Source organism: Podarcis bocagei (genome assembly GCF_964188305.1).
Source record: "Podarcis bocagei genome assembly, chromosome: 13".
NCBI classification, from domain to species: domain Eukaryota; kingdom Metazoa; phylum Chordata; class Lepidosauria; order Squamata; family Lacertidae; genus Podarcis; species Podarcis bocagei.
In genome coordinates, this window is record NC_138138.1 from 32,375,149 (window position 1) to 32,391,404 (window position 16,256).

The following is a 16,256-nucleotide window of genomic DNA, read 5'->3' on the forward strand; positions in this document are numbered from 1 at the left end:
GGGGAGGGTGTAATTTGCATAATAAAGAAGTATTTTTGTGCATGAAGCCCATGTCTAACCACTAAGGTTTCCTGACAAATGAAGACAAGTGACTTAGGCTACCAAGCACCTCATATTTCAAAGAAAGAACACTGGATTCTAACTGCTACTTATTTCTCCGTGTTAAGTGCTCCTTGCTGTTCAGCTCAGGCCTCAGTAAAATTATATAGCATTTAGGAGCAAAGATACAGCCCAACAATCCAGCACTAGAGGCTAAAATGGAGAAGATCTCCACAGCCACCATGTATTTTCCCTTTGCGCTCAGGTAAGTTGGCACAAAAGACAACCACACACTGCAAAACACCAACATGCTAAAAGTGATGAACTTGGCTTCATTAAAGGTACTGGGCAATTCCCTAGCAAGAAAAGCTACCACAAAGCTGACAAGAGCCAGAAATCCCAGGTACCCAAGAACAGAATAAAACATAGGGACAGACCCTTCATTACATTCAACCACAATTTCTTTAGCCAAAGTGTCCATGTCCAAATGTGGGAATGGCGGAGCTGTCAGGAGCCAGACAGTACAAAGAGCTCCTTGAATGACGGTGCAGGAGAAAACAATAGAAGCTGCCAGTCTTTTCCCCACCCAGTTCCTCATCCTGGATCCTGGCCTTGTAGCCATGAATGCCAAAATCACTGTGATGGTTTTTGCCAACACACATGAAACAGCCACGGTGAAGATGATGCCAAAAGCTGTTTGCCTTGGAAGGCAGGTCACTGTCTGAGGTCTTCCAAAGAACAGCAAGGAGCAGAGGAAGCAAAGCAGAAGGGCGATGAGCAGAGTAAACGTGAGGCCACGATTGTTGGCTTTGACAATGGGAGTTTTCTGGTATTTAATGAATATTGAGAGCATCAAAGCTGTGATCACAGAAAATGAAAATGCCATGAAAGCTAAAGTGATGCTCAACTTTTCATCGTAAGACAGATAGTGTAACATCTTGGGGAGACATCCATCTTGGTCTTCATTTGGATACTGATCTTCTGGACATTTCATACAATTGTCCATTTCTAGGAAGTAAAAGCCATGTTGACACCTCAGTCAAATAATTTATTTTTTTAAAAAAAAAATATTTATTGAAGTTTTACAAATTATATCAAACAAAACAATACACACAAACACAAACAAAAAAAACCAAGTATAATTTCAAAACCTTATTTTCATAAAACTTACTTCATCGACCTCCTCATACCTCCCCTTTCTGCATTCCCATTTCAAATAATTAGTTCAGCAAATCCTTACCCTTATTTTTATCTAATTTTCAACCTTTCTTTTCTTTTAACTTAATCTTTACAACTGTACTCCATTGGGTTTCTAAAGCCAACTCATTTTAACACACATTAATTTTGCAATGTTTCTTAAGATAATTCTTGAATTTCTTCCAATTTTCTTCGGCCGTCTCTTTTCCCTGGTCTCGGATTCTGCAAGTCATTTCTGCCAGTCCCATGTAGTCAATCACCTTCATCTGCCATTCTTCCAAGGTGGGTAGGACTTGTGTCTTCCAATACTTTGCAATGAGTATTCTTGCTGCTGTTGTAGCATACATAAAGAATGTTCTGTCTTTCTTTGGCACCAATTGGCCAACAATGCCCAGAAGAAAGGCCTCTGGTTTCTTAAGAAAGGTATATTTAAATACCTTTTTCATTTCGTTATATATCATTTCCCAGAAAGCCTTAATCCTTGGGCACGTCCACCAAAGGTGAAAGAATGTACCTTCAGTTTCTTTACATTTCCAACATTTATTATCAGGCACTCAGTCAAAGAATTTAGCACATAGGCAACAGTCTGAACATAATCTTGGAAAAACATACTGGCCATAAGTTTATTTCATAGAGACTGTGAGAAAGACAACATGTGTGATGCTTATTTTTGCATTCTGCAACCCTACATAAATAGGGGTTATGAAATAATCCAATTAATTAGTTGTTGTTTTTTATAATGTGTGGTGTTAGGCCTATAAAATCCCCATCTTTAAATAGGTGTTTTAACATTGTCAGCTTTGTCATTTAAATCAATGCAAAGCTAAATGAGCCATTCAAAGTCAGAGGGATATCATTTGATAATTTGGCAAATACTTGCCTTTTGGATTAGAAATCTTTCCTTCTGGACATGGTTCACAATCATAGCAGCAAAATGGCTCCCCCTCCTTCTTTTTTCTAACAGAACCTGGCTGGCACATGTTATTACACAGGGAAAAAGGCAGCACCTATTTATAAAAGAGAGGAAGTAAAAGACTAGTCATTGTAGGGGTTAGCAGCAGATTTGTACTACCTGAATTGCAAGGCAAAGAGGGTTATCTAGGGGAAAAGTACCTATGTATGGTTAAAGGTAAAGGCAAAGGGACCCCTGACAGTTACGTCCAGTCACAGATGACTCTGGGGTTGCGGCGCTCATCTCGCTTTACTGGCTAAGGGAGCCGGCATTTGTCCGCAGATAGGTTCCGGGTCATGTGGCCAGCATGGCTAAACCATTTCTGGCACAACAAAACACCATGATGGAAACCAGAGCACATAGAAACACTGTTTACCTTCCTGCTACAGTGGTACCTATTTCTCTACTTGCACTAGCATGCTTTCAAACTACTAGGTTGACAAGAGCTGGAACCGAGCAACGGAAGCTCACCCTGTTGCGGGGATTCAAACTACCAACCTTTTGATTGGCAAGCCCAAGAGGCTCAGTAGTTTAGACCACAGCGCCACCCATTGAGAGGAAGTAAAATCTAATACATATTAGGGGTGAGGCATCAGGCATAAGCCTGCATTTTATTAATGTTTGATCAGGACTTGTATATTAAAGAGAGAGCCTAAAAGATTTTCAAAAGTTTCATGCCAGGCAAGAAGGCTAGCTGCTTAAGAAAACACTGGCAATGTTTTTCCTAGACAAAGGGGCCCCTTGATTGATAGCAGAAAACAATTCTCAAAGTCGTAAAAGCTGAAATTACAGACTGAGTAAGGCACTGACCCTACATGTTATAGAAGATAAAAAAGGCAGAGATAAACATAATTAATAGTTGGTAAATAGAAAAATAATGCCAATGTGCCTCCCAGTAAAATGAGCCAGATCTTCTAAGGTTAAAAAGGCCAAGACCAAATGGAGAAGCATCTAGCTGGGAAGTCTTTTAAAGCTGTTTCTTTCTTAAACTGAGAGAGTTTCAATAAATGTTGGGAAGAGCTAATGGAAACAAAGCAACTGGCTGAAGGGGGGGGAGATGTAAACTAAAGAGGTTTCTTCTGAAACTGTTTTATACTGAGTTCCCTTTTCTACTTTACAAAGACCTTATTCCTTTTTAAAAGGCTACCTATGTTATGTATTGTCTTAAATGTAATTATGCAAAGGATTTAGAAATGCTAGATTCTTATTTCATATAGTTGTAAAGAGTTGTATTTATCCTGGAATTAAGTCAGACACCAGCCCAGCCCTCTTGCTAGACAAAGAGACGCCATCCAAGCTGTCCTGATATATGGCTGTCAGGCATTTGTTTAGAAACCTTCAAATGAAGGAGATCTTTCAATGTTGATGTGAAACTCAAGATCCTTGACATATGTTTAAGATAAAAATTTAAGATTAACCATTTGTTTTAGAAGGCAATAGGGCAAGGAGGGCAAGAGGTGAGCTGGTAATTAAGATTCCTTGTTGAGACACATGTAAGATATATTACTACTTATTTGTCATTTATAGATGTAACAATATATAGCTCTTTGTGTTCCTTATAAGGACAGGAGGATATGGGTGTATCTTTTAGGATTGGATATAGCAATCAGCCAATAGGAAATCCAACCAGGCTGATTGGACAGAGGCAGCCAAAGGAGGAGCAAAGGGGGCTGGATTAAGGGAATATAAGTGCTGGCCATAATGGCAGGAGGCCAGGCCAGAGCTTGGTAACCATATACCACTGTGCCTCTCATTTATTTGTCTGACAAATAAATAATTATTTTAATTTCTCTATTGCTGCGTTGAATATTTCATTCCAGCTAAGCGTTAACCACAAGCAGGGTGCTACAGGGGTTAGCAGTATATTGATACAGTGGTACCTCGGGTTACATACGCTTCAGGTTACATACGCTTCAGGCTACAGACTCCACTAACCCAGAAATAGTGCTTCAGGTTAAGAACTTTTTTCAGGATGAGAACAGAAATTATGCTCCGGCAGTGCGGCGGCAGCAGGAGGCCCCATTTGCTAAAGTGCTGCTTCAGGTTAAGAACAATTTCAGGTTAAGTACGGACCTCCGGAACGAATTAAGTACTTAACCCGAGTTACCACTGTACTGCGTGAATTGCAAGAAAAAGAGGGTCATTTGGATAAAGTTCTCACATGCCCAGATTGAATGTGTATGGAGTTGGATTATAACTGCAGATTTCCTGCGTCACTGTGAACTCGGGTGCTGAAAAAGTATACCATTTTAAAAACAATGCCTTCACAAATGCTTGAATTGGGAAAGGGTGTTGAGTTGTGCGCCTCTGAAACAGATTGAGTTTCATCATTATGCTACAGATACAAGATAAATCTTGTAACTGATACACACCACTATTATATGCTGATCTCAATGAATCAATGACAAGGAAAATAATGGCATGAGAGAAAGCTGGAAAGCATATCTTGCATGCAAAATAAGATCATCCTTTCAGGGTCAAGAGAAGTGTACCTACAATGCTCATTGCACAAAATGCTAAAGACTAAATTTTATGCATGAATGGAAATCTTAAACTACATTTTCAAATGTTTATTTCAAGAGAAAATGTGCTTGAATATATACATCTAAATGTGTGCATGGAGCTTTATACTACAGCAGATTAATGTTTAAACCGGGCAGAACAAAGAAACATTAGTGGTATGGCCTAGATATAGTTTCTCACTCTGCACCCACCCCTGTGGGGATGTATAAATGTATAAATTAAGGATTGATTCTAGAAAATAAATGAGTGACGTTTCATAACCTTAAATCAAAAGTCAGGTCCTACCTGGTTAAACACGTTGTGCCATGTGATGATCTCCTCATTAACGGTGAACTTTCTGCTTGCCCATGGATCTATCCTCCCTACTTTCACCCTCAGGAAGGATCTATTTGGGAAAGTAACCCAATTTATAATATCAAATCCGCTTTCTAATTCACCTTTCTCATCCAAAGACACCTGGTCCCCAGCACTGTTGTTAAAAGAGATTCTCCTCAAGAAAGGATGCAGCTATAATCAAAGAGGTAAAGGCAGCTTTTTAAAGTTATAGAATGAGAAACAATATGATTTTTTGTGTTCTTCATCCAACTTTATTTATTATCCATCGAATATAAACTATTGATATCATCAAGAATAAATGAAACTAAAATTGAAGAGGAAAACCAGGTTACAAAACAATTAGGGCAGGGATAACAATACAACCATTTTTACTCCATCCCTCCATTTGTTTTATTTATTACCATATTGGCCCGAATATAAGCCACACCTGAATATAAGCCACACTTTTAAAATTCAAAGGGGAAAAAGAAAAAAAGACAATACCCAAATATAAGCCGCTCCCTTCAAGTTCTGCAGGCACGCACACCCATTCCATTTTATCCTATGTCTGCTTCAGCAGCGATATCATAAAAGCCAATTTTTGTAAGGTCGCAAATTTAAGCTGCACTTTAACATTTTACTGTCAGAATTTGGAAAAAGAGTTTGGAAAATGAAGTGAGGCTTATATTTAGGCCAATCCAGTATTTTGAGCATGATGAATACCCATATCCCACGTTTATATCTTTCAAGGAGCATATGGCCTCTTAACCATATATACACATTTATTGAAACTGATAGTACATGCCAATGTGAAGATTCGGTTCAGACCCTGACTCAGTGCTTTGCAATATAGCCTGATTCAGCTTGAACTGATATGAAAGGTTCCTGATTTGACTCAGGAGAGGAGAGATGTCAGCTTCATTTTCCTTTCTTCCATGGATCAATCAAAGAAACAGTGAATCTCTTTGATAACTTCTATAACTTCTTTCTTCCCTACAAAAATAGAAGATTTTTTTGGTAGGAAAGGTAGTCCTTCCAGAGTTGGCAGAGCCACTACAAGCAAATAAGACCTAGAGTTTTCATGCTAGACAACTCAAAAATGTTATTATTTGACCTAAAACTAACTGACTTGTATTTTGACATTATTTTAGTATGTGACTTTATTTTCTAATGAAAAAACCAACTGCTCATTTTATTTATATTTTGATTTTTAAAGCCAACTTTTTTAAACCTCTATTTTATATTTTATGCAAATAGTTTAGAGATTTTTTTTTATATTCAATCAGTAAACAAATTGTATTCATTAAAAAGAAAACCAGCTCCGGAGATGCAAATAATGGATTGCCAGCATCAAGCTTTATGTCTGCATCAGATCCAACTGGCAGCATCTATACAGAAGGACATATTTATTTTTTTGTGAATAAAGAAGGTCACTGAGGCTTTGGAACTGGGAAACATTTCACTTCATGCAGCGTTCTTAACTGTTTGGGATAAAGCGGACTGCATGAATTCACTATAAAGATATACTGACAAAGAGAACTGAGAAGTTAAAGCTGGATCTACAGAGTTGTGGTGTCACACAACGCTCAAACTTAATAATGATGCACATCTTCTTTTCATGACTCTCAAGCACAGAGATGCTTTGGTTAATGAGTTATTACCTGCCATGGTTGTGGATTTGAAAGCAGTTCCACTTCTCTGTGCTTCAGATTCAATGAGTACATTGCATGTAAAGCATGAGCTAAGACATAGACAGCATTGTATATACTGTAGCTTTGGGAAATCATGCTCTTTTCAAAAACTGCTCCAGGAAGGCTCTCCAGTTTTTCCTGCCCTGTGCAACCACCACTATTCTCCTCAGACACATGGGAATCTGAAAGTAAACACACAAAAGCCTGCTGCCAGAAGTCCCTGATAAAACTGTCTCCTTTTGGTGAATAAGGATTCAAAGACTGAAGGAATTTTGGAAATTTGTGTATTGGACTGCTGTGGACAGCAAAGGACAAGGCTCCCTGAAAGACTTCTATACTCCAGCTTCTGTGAAACTGTAGTGCTGGGAAGTCCCATTCAGCTGTCAAGATCCAAACTCTTCCCAGAGATGACCCTGCCATATTTACTGTTTGTATTTGATACAGTAAAGATATCATATGCAGTACAGGTGCAGTTGCTGCATATACAATAACTGCTTTTGCTCTGGGGTTGTTAACAAGGTGGGCCATGTCCCCTGTATTTTGATCATCATCAAGCAATTTGGAAAAGTCTGTCTGAGATTGCATTGTTTCTGTGAAAGCCAAACAGATGCCATTCTGGGAAAGCTTTGGTACCAAGGTCTGCACAAAATTCTCTCCTTCATCGTTGCCTGATGTGATAATCCCAACCCATGTCCACTGGAAATGCAGAAGTAATTGAACGGTTCCATGGTACTGGTTCTCCTCATTGGGGACCATGCGATAGATGAAAGGGAACTGGGTTTTCATATTCTGAGGTCCAAATAAGTAGTAGGAGAGCTATAAAAAAGATGAAAAAGTATTGCTAAAACCAGATCAGAGGTTAATTGTGTGTTCAGAGAGGACATACTTGAGAAATATTTATTTTGTCCTCTGCATCCACTTCTCCTCTTGCTTCTAATCTCAATTTCCCACCTAGTTTTATTTAAACGTATCTTCAATTGAGGCCATTCTGAATCCTATACCATGGATCCTGGATTCATCTTACTCTAGTTCCCCCCTGAACTGCTTTGAGGTTTGTTTGTTTGCTTGCTTGCTTGCTTTTTATAATCAACTGGTGTATCAATTTTATGAAATGAATAAAATAAAATAAAAAATAAGCCATACAGAAAAGAAAAAAATAAAAGTTATCAGGAAACTATACACTACCTTAAAATGTCTGATGGAATAAACAAAAGTATTTGTCGTGGGCCTGAAATTCAGCAACCTATAATTGGTAGTTCTAATTCCCCTCTGTTCAATCTTTACATTAAAAAGTCATATAGATAGGAACTTAATAAAGTAGCAAGTTTTAGAAAGATGCAACTCACATATATGGATTATTGGTAGAATTATTGTTCCATAAATTATTGTTATCTTCATAATTCTGCAACTCTGGCTTATACCTAGGGGTGATATTCAACTACAGTTTACTTGGAGTAGACCCAATAAAATTAATTCTCCTAGCTTAGTCATGTTAGCTACTCTCAATGGAGCTACTCTGAATGAAACTTAACTGAATGTAACCCTAAACTATTCTTATAATTAAGTTACTGCTAAGTTTGCATGTGTATCTACCTGATTTGCTTTAAATAAATCTTGCTAATTTATTTTATTTTTTGTTTAATTTTGGTCCCTTTCTTTTTTTCCCAAGTGATTTTTTATTGTTTTCCTTACATATTCTTTTCCAACAAATTGTAATAGCACCACACATTCCCTTTGACTCTGCCGAGTCACAACCCCCTTCCCTCCCCACAACTGGTATATTTATCCTCTTTCCATCACACACATCATTCCCATATTAGTACTATTATACACTGGAGGTATTATGTCAATCCTGCTAGTGTCTTGACCTCTTTACAATTCTTCTTTAAATATTCAATAAATTTACTCCAGTTATTTTGGTATCTTTGATCTCCCTGGTCCCGGATCCTCCCTGACAGTTTGGCAAGTTCTGCATATTCTGTCAACTTCGCCTGCCACTCCTGTATAGTTGGTATATCTTGTACTTTCCATCTTTGGGCCAGAAGGGTCCTCGCGGCAGCTGTAGCATACATGAACAAATTTTGATCTTCTATTTTAATTTCTGTTCCTATTAAGCCTAATAGACACGCTTCCGGTCTTTTGGGGAAAGTATATCTAAATATTTTTTTGAGTTCATTATAAATTGAGTCCCAATATTTTTTTACCTTATCGCAGGTCCACCACATATGGAAATAGTCCCCATCTGCCTTTTTGCATTTCCAACACTTTCTTTCTTTTTTCCTATACATTTTAGCTAATTTTACTGGCGTCAAATGCCATCTATACATCATTTTTAGCAAGTTTTCCTTTAAAGCCATGCATCCTGTGAATCTCAAACCCTCCTTCCATAATCTTTTCCACGCATCCAATTCAATGTTATGCCCAATATCAATTGCCCATTTTATCATTGATTCCTTTACTTCTTCGTCTTTTATATACCATTCTAGCAATAAATTATACATTCTTGATAAAATTTTATCTTTACAGTCTATTAACTCGATTTGGAATTTCGATTTTTTTATCTTCAAACCCATTTCTCTTTTTGTCTTCCTTTAATAAGTCACTGATCTGATAGTATTGCAGCCACCCTGTTAACATCTTTTCAATTTGGTCATATGGTTTGAGCTTTATCCCTTGGACTGTTTTCCTAGTAATATCCTCATATGTTACTCTTTCCCCTTCCATGTTTACTTTTTTTGTTGTCAGCACCTCAATTGGTGATATCCACCAATTTTGGTCCCTTTCAGTTTATGACAAGGGCACTGGAGAAAGTTCAAGGGAGCTAAATGTCAATAACTTTTTTTCAGTTTGAGCTTTACAGTTATCATTAGGCAAAATATGCCACAATAACTACACTACAAATTTTGTTTTGCAAAACACAGCAAGACTCACATACATACCTGAGGAATCTTGTAGGTGCTTAAGATGGTAGCCATGTAAAGTGAGGTTTCAGAGCCAAGACCCCCAATGACAGCTATTACATTATTTGGTGTATCACACCTGTAGTTGGGGACCACCCTTTTCACTTTAAAGAGAAGGTTCAAGGTAGACTGATAAGTCATCTTTTCATTGAAGTAGCTGTCATATATATGGAATCCCAATGTAACATTTGGTAAAATCCTGGGATTCTCATTAATCTCCTTCACTGCAAACACCAAGGCCAGGACATGCTGGTAGTATTTTGTCACTGCACTGTAATGAAATCATAGGCCACAATCCCATTCACATCAGTATCCTAGAACTCATGAACTGCATTCCAAGCCCAAATTTCTCTCACACAGGCCCCCCCCCTACACAGAGTCATACATCTTGTTTTTTTAAAAAAATCTGGGCTAGCAACAGAAACAAAAACAACAGGCAACAGACAATAAAAGGCACAATAAAAATGAAAGGTTAAGGGTATTTTTAAACACAGAATAAAATACAACACATTACTGCCATGGGTGGGATGACACTTAAAGAGGAATAATATCATATATTATTGTCAAGTGTGTGGCCAATCCCACTCACCAAATTTCTTTCCAGGTAGAAAGTTTCTTGAATAAAAACACTACCAAGGAATATTCATAGCAAAGCATGCTAAAATAGGCAGACCAAAATGTGCAGCAGGACAGCACCTCGGGTGAAAACCCAAAAGTCCTGTCCTGAAAAAGGAAATTGTTAAGACTTTTATACATTTCTATTACTAGCAAATAATAAACCAAATTATGTCAAAGCCTGACACATGCACACATTGCATTTGTTGTATAACTGTTTAACCTTTGCTATATGTCTGCCACACTCAATTTCAATCATGCACATAGCACAAGGTTCATAGTTGTGTCGAGCAGACAGGACAAGTCAACAACCTTTGGTCAGTACAGTAAACAGAAGCTGGCCACCTTCAGTATATGAAACAAAAAAGTTAAATTTTAAGTATCTAAATTAAACAGAACAACTTCCCATAACTTTCTCTCTGGTTTTTGCTGCTTTCTGCTGTGTAAGCTATTTTCACTAGGCCTGGGGTCCCAAAGTTTTGGGGTGAAAAGGCATTTCCTTCACACTAATGAATCAACTAAATTCATTAATAAGCAGAGGGAGGTGAGGAACAAGGTTCTTCCTTTTGGACATATTTATTAAAATCAAACCAAACGTCTGCAATTCTGTCATTTTTACACTGTCCCCTGGAAATGCATAGTTGGTCAGCTATTCTAATAAAGCAAGTTCCCAAACTTTGGAACAAGCATTTGATTTTGGGTATCATACTTAAAAAGTGCAACTTTAGAATCAATGTATACACAGCTTCAAAAATATGAAGAATTCAAACGAAAACAAGTGGATATATTAATTATTTTTTAGTATTGTCATGCATAGTTTCACTAACGAAAGGAAGGATATTTTTAAACTGTGGAACAGGAAAAGACAGAGTTTGCCACCATTTATAAATTTCATAACTTGTATTTCTGAAGCTCTATCCACAATAAGTAGGGTAGAGTTGTCATCCTTTTGTGAAGACAGAATTGATTTTAGCTCACTTTTAATGCTGAGAATGTACATAAGATAGTGAAATGAAACTTGAAAGCAAGACTTGTGGTAAATACCAGAAATTTCAAGAACTAGCAGCAATTTTGTATGGTTTCATTAATTCTTAAAATATACCAGGAACCAAAAACACAAAGTAGAAGAGTGTATATGACATGAGAAAGAGGATAACTGACCATGCGTTCAGACAGATATTGTGAAAGCTATAGAGAAATATGAAGTAGCACGAAATTGGTAAATTGTAGATGTGGAAGAGACATGCTTTTACTCAGAGTAGACCCACTGAAATTAACACACTGATATTTTTAAAATCCATTAATTTCAGTGGGTTTAATCTGAGTATAACCAAATTTGGATATCCCTGAGTTCTTTTCTTATTGACCTAAGGGATTATTATAGCCTGCCCATAAACGTTTTTATGAGAAACAAGAAATTCCTTACAGGACATCTTCAATAAACCTTAAACTGGGGTATTGCTTGAAGGATATAGTGTCAAAAAAGGAGAAGAATTGTGAAAATATACTGCCAATGATGAGGTCACCTGGCTGATAATATTGCTCATACTCAGAAATCACACACGTGAAGTCATTGGACATATGTTTTTTAAATCTATTTATTCCAATGGGTCTAACTGAGTATGACCCAGTGTGGATATCCCCTGTCTTTCTATTATCTAACTATGACATTATTATAACTTGCCCATAATATTATTATTTTTATGGTAAACAAAAAATTCCTTACAGGACATCTTCAATAAACATTAAATTGGGGTGTTGCTTGAAGGATATGGTGTCAAAAAAGGAGAAGAACTGAGAAGAAATACTGCCAATGATGAAGTCACCTTGCTGATAATATTCATGTGGGATCCGGAGGGGATCTCCCATGTTGCAAGTAAAGGGAAGAGTCTTGCAGTCAGTTAGGGGAAGAAACACCAACCATACAATCAGTAGACATAGCAACAAAATCAGCATTGCAATCAGTAAAGTGAATCCTTTCCTTCTCTTTCAAAACCTACTGCATCCTAATCCATTTGTATACAATGCCCCTCCCCCCAATTTAGAGCAAGCAGTCATAGCATCCCTAGATTCTGCTGTTTACTGGTGATATTCTATGGCCTATAAAGCTCTCAACAGTACGACTTGTCCAGCCTGTCACCTTGCAGTGTAAAAAACTCAGGCATATTTTATACATTTTGTTCACCATGATTGCTTTTAATGAAAGTGGTCACTGAAAATACATGCCATTTTGGCAATGGAGAGGATTGGCATAATTTTAGATAATTACAGGGTTCACAGTTATCCCCAAGACATCCAGCTCATAGTGTTTGGAACAGCTTGAGATTTATTAGCTGTAATTTCATGATTTATTTTGTTGAGTCAGGTTTGGCACTTGGACATAGTGTGACATTGAGAAAGAAAATATATCCAGAAGTATTAAGTTTGGGGATGAACTCTTGTAATTTGAATCCATTTTTTTCAAGTCCTGCTCTACAGAGCTGGAGAATACAAGTTTGCTCCATCTTCCATTTGACAGTCCTTAAGATATTTGAAGACGGATGTCATATCTTCTCTCGGTCTCCTCTTCACCAGGCTAAACATAACCAACTGTCAACTATTCCACATAAGACTTGGCATCCAAACCCCAAATTATATTGACCTCCTTTCTCTGCACATGTTTCAGCTTCTCATTATCTTATGAAATGGTGGTGTTCAGAACTGGACACACTACTCCATGTGAAGGTTGACCAATGCAGAATACAGTGGTGCTATTAATTACGTTGATCTGAACACTATATTTCTGTTGATGCTGCCTAGAATTGGTTAGCTTTTTTGCAACTGTTCTACTCTGTTGATTCATGTTAATTATTTATTTAAAAAATACATTTCAAACAAAAAAATAAAAACACACATATGACAATGAAAGTAACAACCACATAATGTGGACTTCATAGTATGAAGACTAATGCAACAGCCTACACAAATGCATGTAGGCTGCCAAATATTGATGGGAAATTATACAAATTAGTTTGTTAATTTCATGTGCCATAGTGCTTAGAGTGAGGCACTAGGACATTTCATGTGCCATAGTGCTTAGAGTGAGGCACTAGGATCAGAGTTTCAGTCCCTACTCAGCGATGAAGCTTATGTGGTGACCTTGGCCTCCTCACACACAGTCTGTCTAAAATAACTCACCAGATTGTTGTGCAGCTAAAATGGAGGCAGGGAGAAGTGTGTACATTGAACTCCTTGAAGAAATACAAAGAAATATAATAAGAAATATCGTATTTTTCGCTCTATAAGACGCACCAGACAATAAGACGCACCTAGTTTTTGGAGGAGGGAAACAAGAAAAAATAATATTCTGAATCTCAGGAGCCAGAACAGCAAGAGGGATCGTTGCGCAGTTATCCCTCTTGCTGTTCTGGCTTCTGAGAGAGCTGCGCAGCCTGCATTCACTCCATAAGACGCACACACATTTCCCCTTACTTTTTGGGAGGGAAAAAGTGAGTCTTATAGAGCAAAAAATATGGTAAGTAAAAAACTAAGTAAAAGAACTATTGCATATTGTTCTCACATCTGACATAGGAGCAAAACCATTTTTTCAGCAGTGCTATACTCTCTGCCTTTGGGACCAGTAACTTCCTTTCGGTAATATTGTAAAAACGGAAACAAAGAAGCAATCTTGTGCATGAAGCCCACGTCTAACCACTTAGGTTTCCTGATAAATGAAGACAAGTGACTTAGGCTACCGTATGTCCACCAGGCACCTCATATTTCAAAGAAAGTACACTGGATTCTAACTCCTACTATTTTCTCCTTGTTAAGTGCTCCTTGCTGTTCAGCTCAGGCCTCAGTAAAATTATATAGCATTTAGGAGCAAAGATACAGCCCAATAATCCAGCACTAGAGGCTAAGATGGAGAAGATCTCCACAGCCACCGTGTATTTTCCTTTTGCGCTCAGGTAAGTTGGCACAAAAGAGACCCACACACTGCAAAACACCAACATGCTGAAAGTGATGAACTTGGCTTCATTAAAAGTACTGGGCAATTCCCTAGCAAGAAAAGCTACCACAAAGCTGACAAGAGCCAGAAATCCCAGGTACCCAAGAACAGAATAAAACATAGGGACAGAGCCTTCATTACATTCAACCACAATTTCTTCGGCCAAAGAGTCCATGTCCAAATGTGGGAATGGAGGAGCAGTAAGGAGCCACACAGTACAAAGAGCTCCTTGAGTGAGGGAACAAGAGAAAACAATAGAAGCTGCCAGTCTTTTCCCCACCCAGTTCCTCATCCTGGATCCTGGCCTTGTAGCCATGAATGCCAAAATCACTGTGATGGTTTTTGCCAACACACATGAAACAGCCACGGTGAAGATGATGCCAAAAGCTGTTTGCCTTAGAAGGCAGGTCACTGTCTGAGGTCTTCCAAAGAACAGCAAGGAGCAGAGGAAGCAAAGCAGAAGGGCGATGAGCAGAGTAAACGTGAGGCCACGATTGTTGGCTTTGACAATGGGAGTTTTCTGGTATTTAATGAATATTTTTAGCACCAAAGCTGTGATCACAGAAAATGTAAATGCCATGAAAGCTAAAGTGATACTCAAATTTTCACCATAAGACAGAAAGTGTAATATCTTTGGGAGACATCCATCTTGGTCTTCATTTGGATACTGATCTTCTGGACATTTCATACAATTGTCCATTTCTAGGAAGTAAAAGCCATGTTGACACCTCAGTCAAAGAATTTAGCACATAGGCAACAGTCTGAACATAATCTTGGAAAAACATACTGGCCATAAGTTTATTTCATAGAGACTGTGAGAAAGACAACATGTGTGATGCTTCTTTTTGCATTCTGCAACCCTGCATAAATAGGGGTTATGAAATAATTCAGTCAATTGGTTTTTTATATCATGTGTGGTGTTAGGCCTAGAATACTCTTCTATTAATAGTCCTGTGTAGTTGAGTTGCATGGAATCAGACCCCTGGCCTCTCACTTGTGGGCTGCCTCAGGGTTCCATCCTCTCCCCCATGCTTTTTAACATCTACATGAAGCTGCTGGGAGAGATCATGAGGGGTTTTGGGCTGGGTGTTCATCCGTATGCGGATGATACCCAGCTCTACCTCTTTTTCAAATCAGAACCAATGAAAGTGGTGAAGCTCCCTATGTGAGCACCAGGAGGTGGTTGGAGGATGGATGGCGGCCCACAGATTGAGGTTGAATCCTGAAAAGACAGAATAACTGTTTTGGGGGACAGGGGTGTCAGGGAAGAGTTAGAGTTAGAAGTTTCCAGTTTCCCAGAGGGAGAAAGCTTTCCCCAAGGGGGGGGGGGAGAGAGAGCAGTGAATCTAATAGAAGAGAGCAACAGGAACATCAGGGAGGGACAGGATGTTCCCAGGAAAGGCAAGGGTTAAGTTCTAGCTCAGATTCGGAGGAGCGGAGATACAAGCCAGCTCTAGCCAGGAGGTTAGAAAAAAGAGCGGGAAAGTGAAAGGAAGGGTGTGTTCAACATTTTGAGAGTGGCTGGTCACGGAGAAGCAGAGCTCAGAAGGTATCTGAAATAAGTGACTCTGAGGAATAATAGTTAAGAACCGTTTATAAGATTGTTTTGTTAATACGCAATAAAAAGTTATAAAAGAACAAGAAGTGTTTGTGTGGTGATCTGAAGAGGACAACGACCAGTCCTGACAAGGGGGTGGGCGGGGGTGGGGGACTCCCTGGTCCTGAATTGGGCCACTGTACCCTGGAAGGAGCAGGTGCGCAGCCTGGGAGTCATTTTGGACTCACAGCTGTTCATGGAGGTACAGGTCAATTCTGTGTTCAGGGCAGCTGTCTACCAGCTCCATCTGGTACGCAGGCTGAGACCCTACCTGCCTGTGGACTGTCTCGCCAGAAGGGTGCATGCTCTAGTTTTCTCCCACTTGGACTACTGCAATGCACTCTGGGTGTGGCTACCTTTGAAGGTGACGCGGAAACAA

The 16,256-nt window shown here is 38.7% G+C and overlaps 2 protein-coding genes across 2 annotated transcripts; both read right to left on the reverse strand.

The window, feature by feature from the left end:
• Nucleotides 1-145: 145 nt before the first annotated feature.
• On the reverse strand, nucleotides 146-12,161 carry LOC308571770 (vomeronasal type-2 receptor 26-like; the record flags this gene model as incomplete). The annotated part of the gene is made up of 6 exons (XM_081167398.1): nucleotides 146-1,047; nucleotides 2,117-2,243; nucleotides 4,997-5,218; nucleotides 6,688-7,533; nucleotides 9,657-9,948; nucleotides 12,019-12,161. The coding sequence occupies 6 exons, from the start codon at nucleotides 12,159-12,161 to the stop codon at nucleotides 146-148; spliced, it is 2,532 nt and encodes an 843-aa protein (XP_081023524.1).
• Nucleotides 12,162-14,083: 1,922 nt separating this feature from the next.
• LOC308571771 (vomeronasal type-2 receptor 26-like) lies at nucleotides 14,084-14,980 on the reverse strand (the record flags this gene model as incomplete). Its single annotated transcript, XM_081167399.1, has 1 exon — nucleotides 14,084-14,980. The coding sequence occupies one exon, from the start codon at nucleotides 14,978-14,980 to the stop codon at nucleotides 14,084-14,086; it is 897 nt and encodes a 298-aa protein (XP_081023525.1).
• Nucleotides 14,981-16,256: the final 1,276 nt, after the last annotated feature.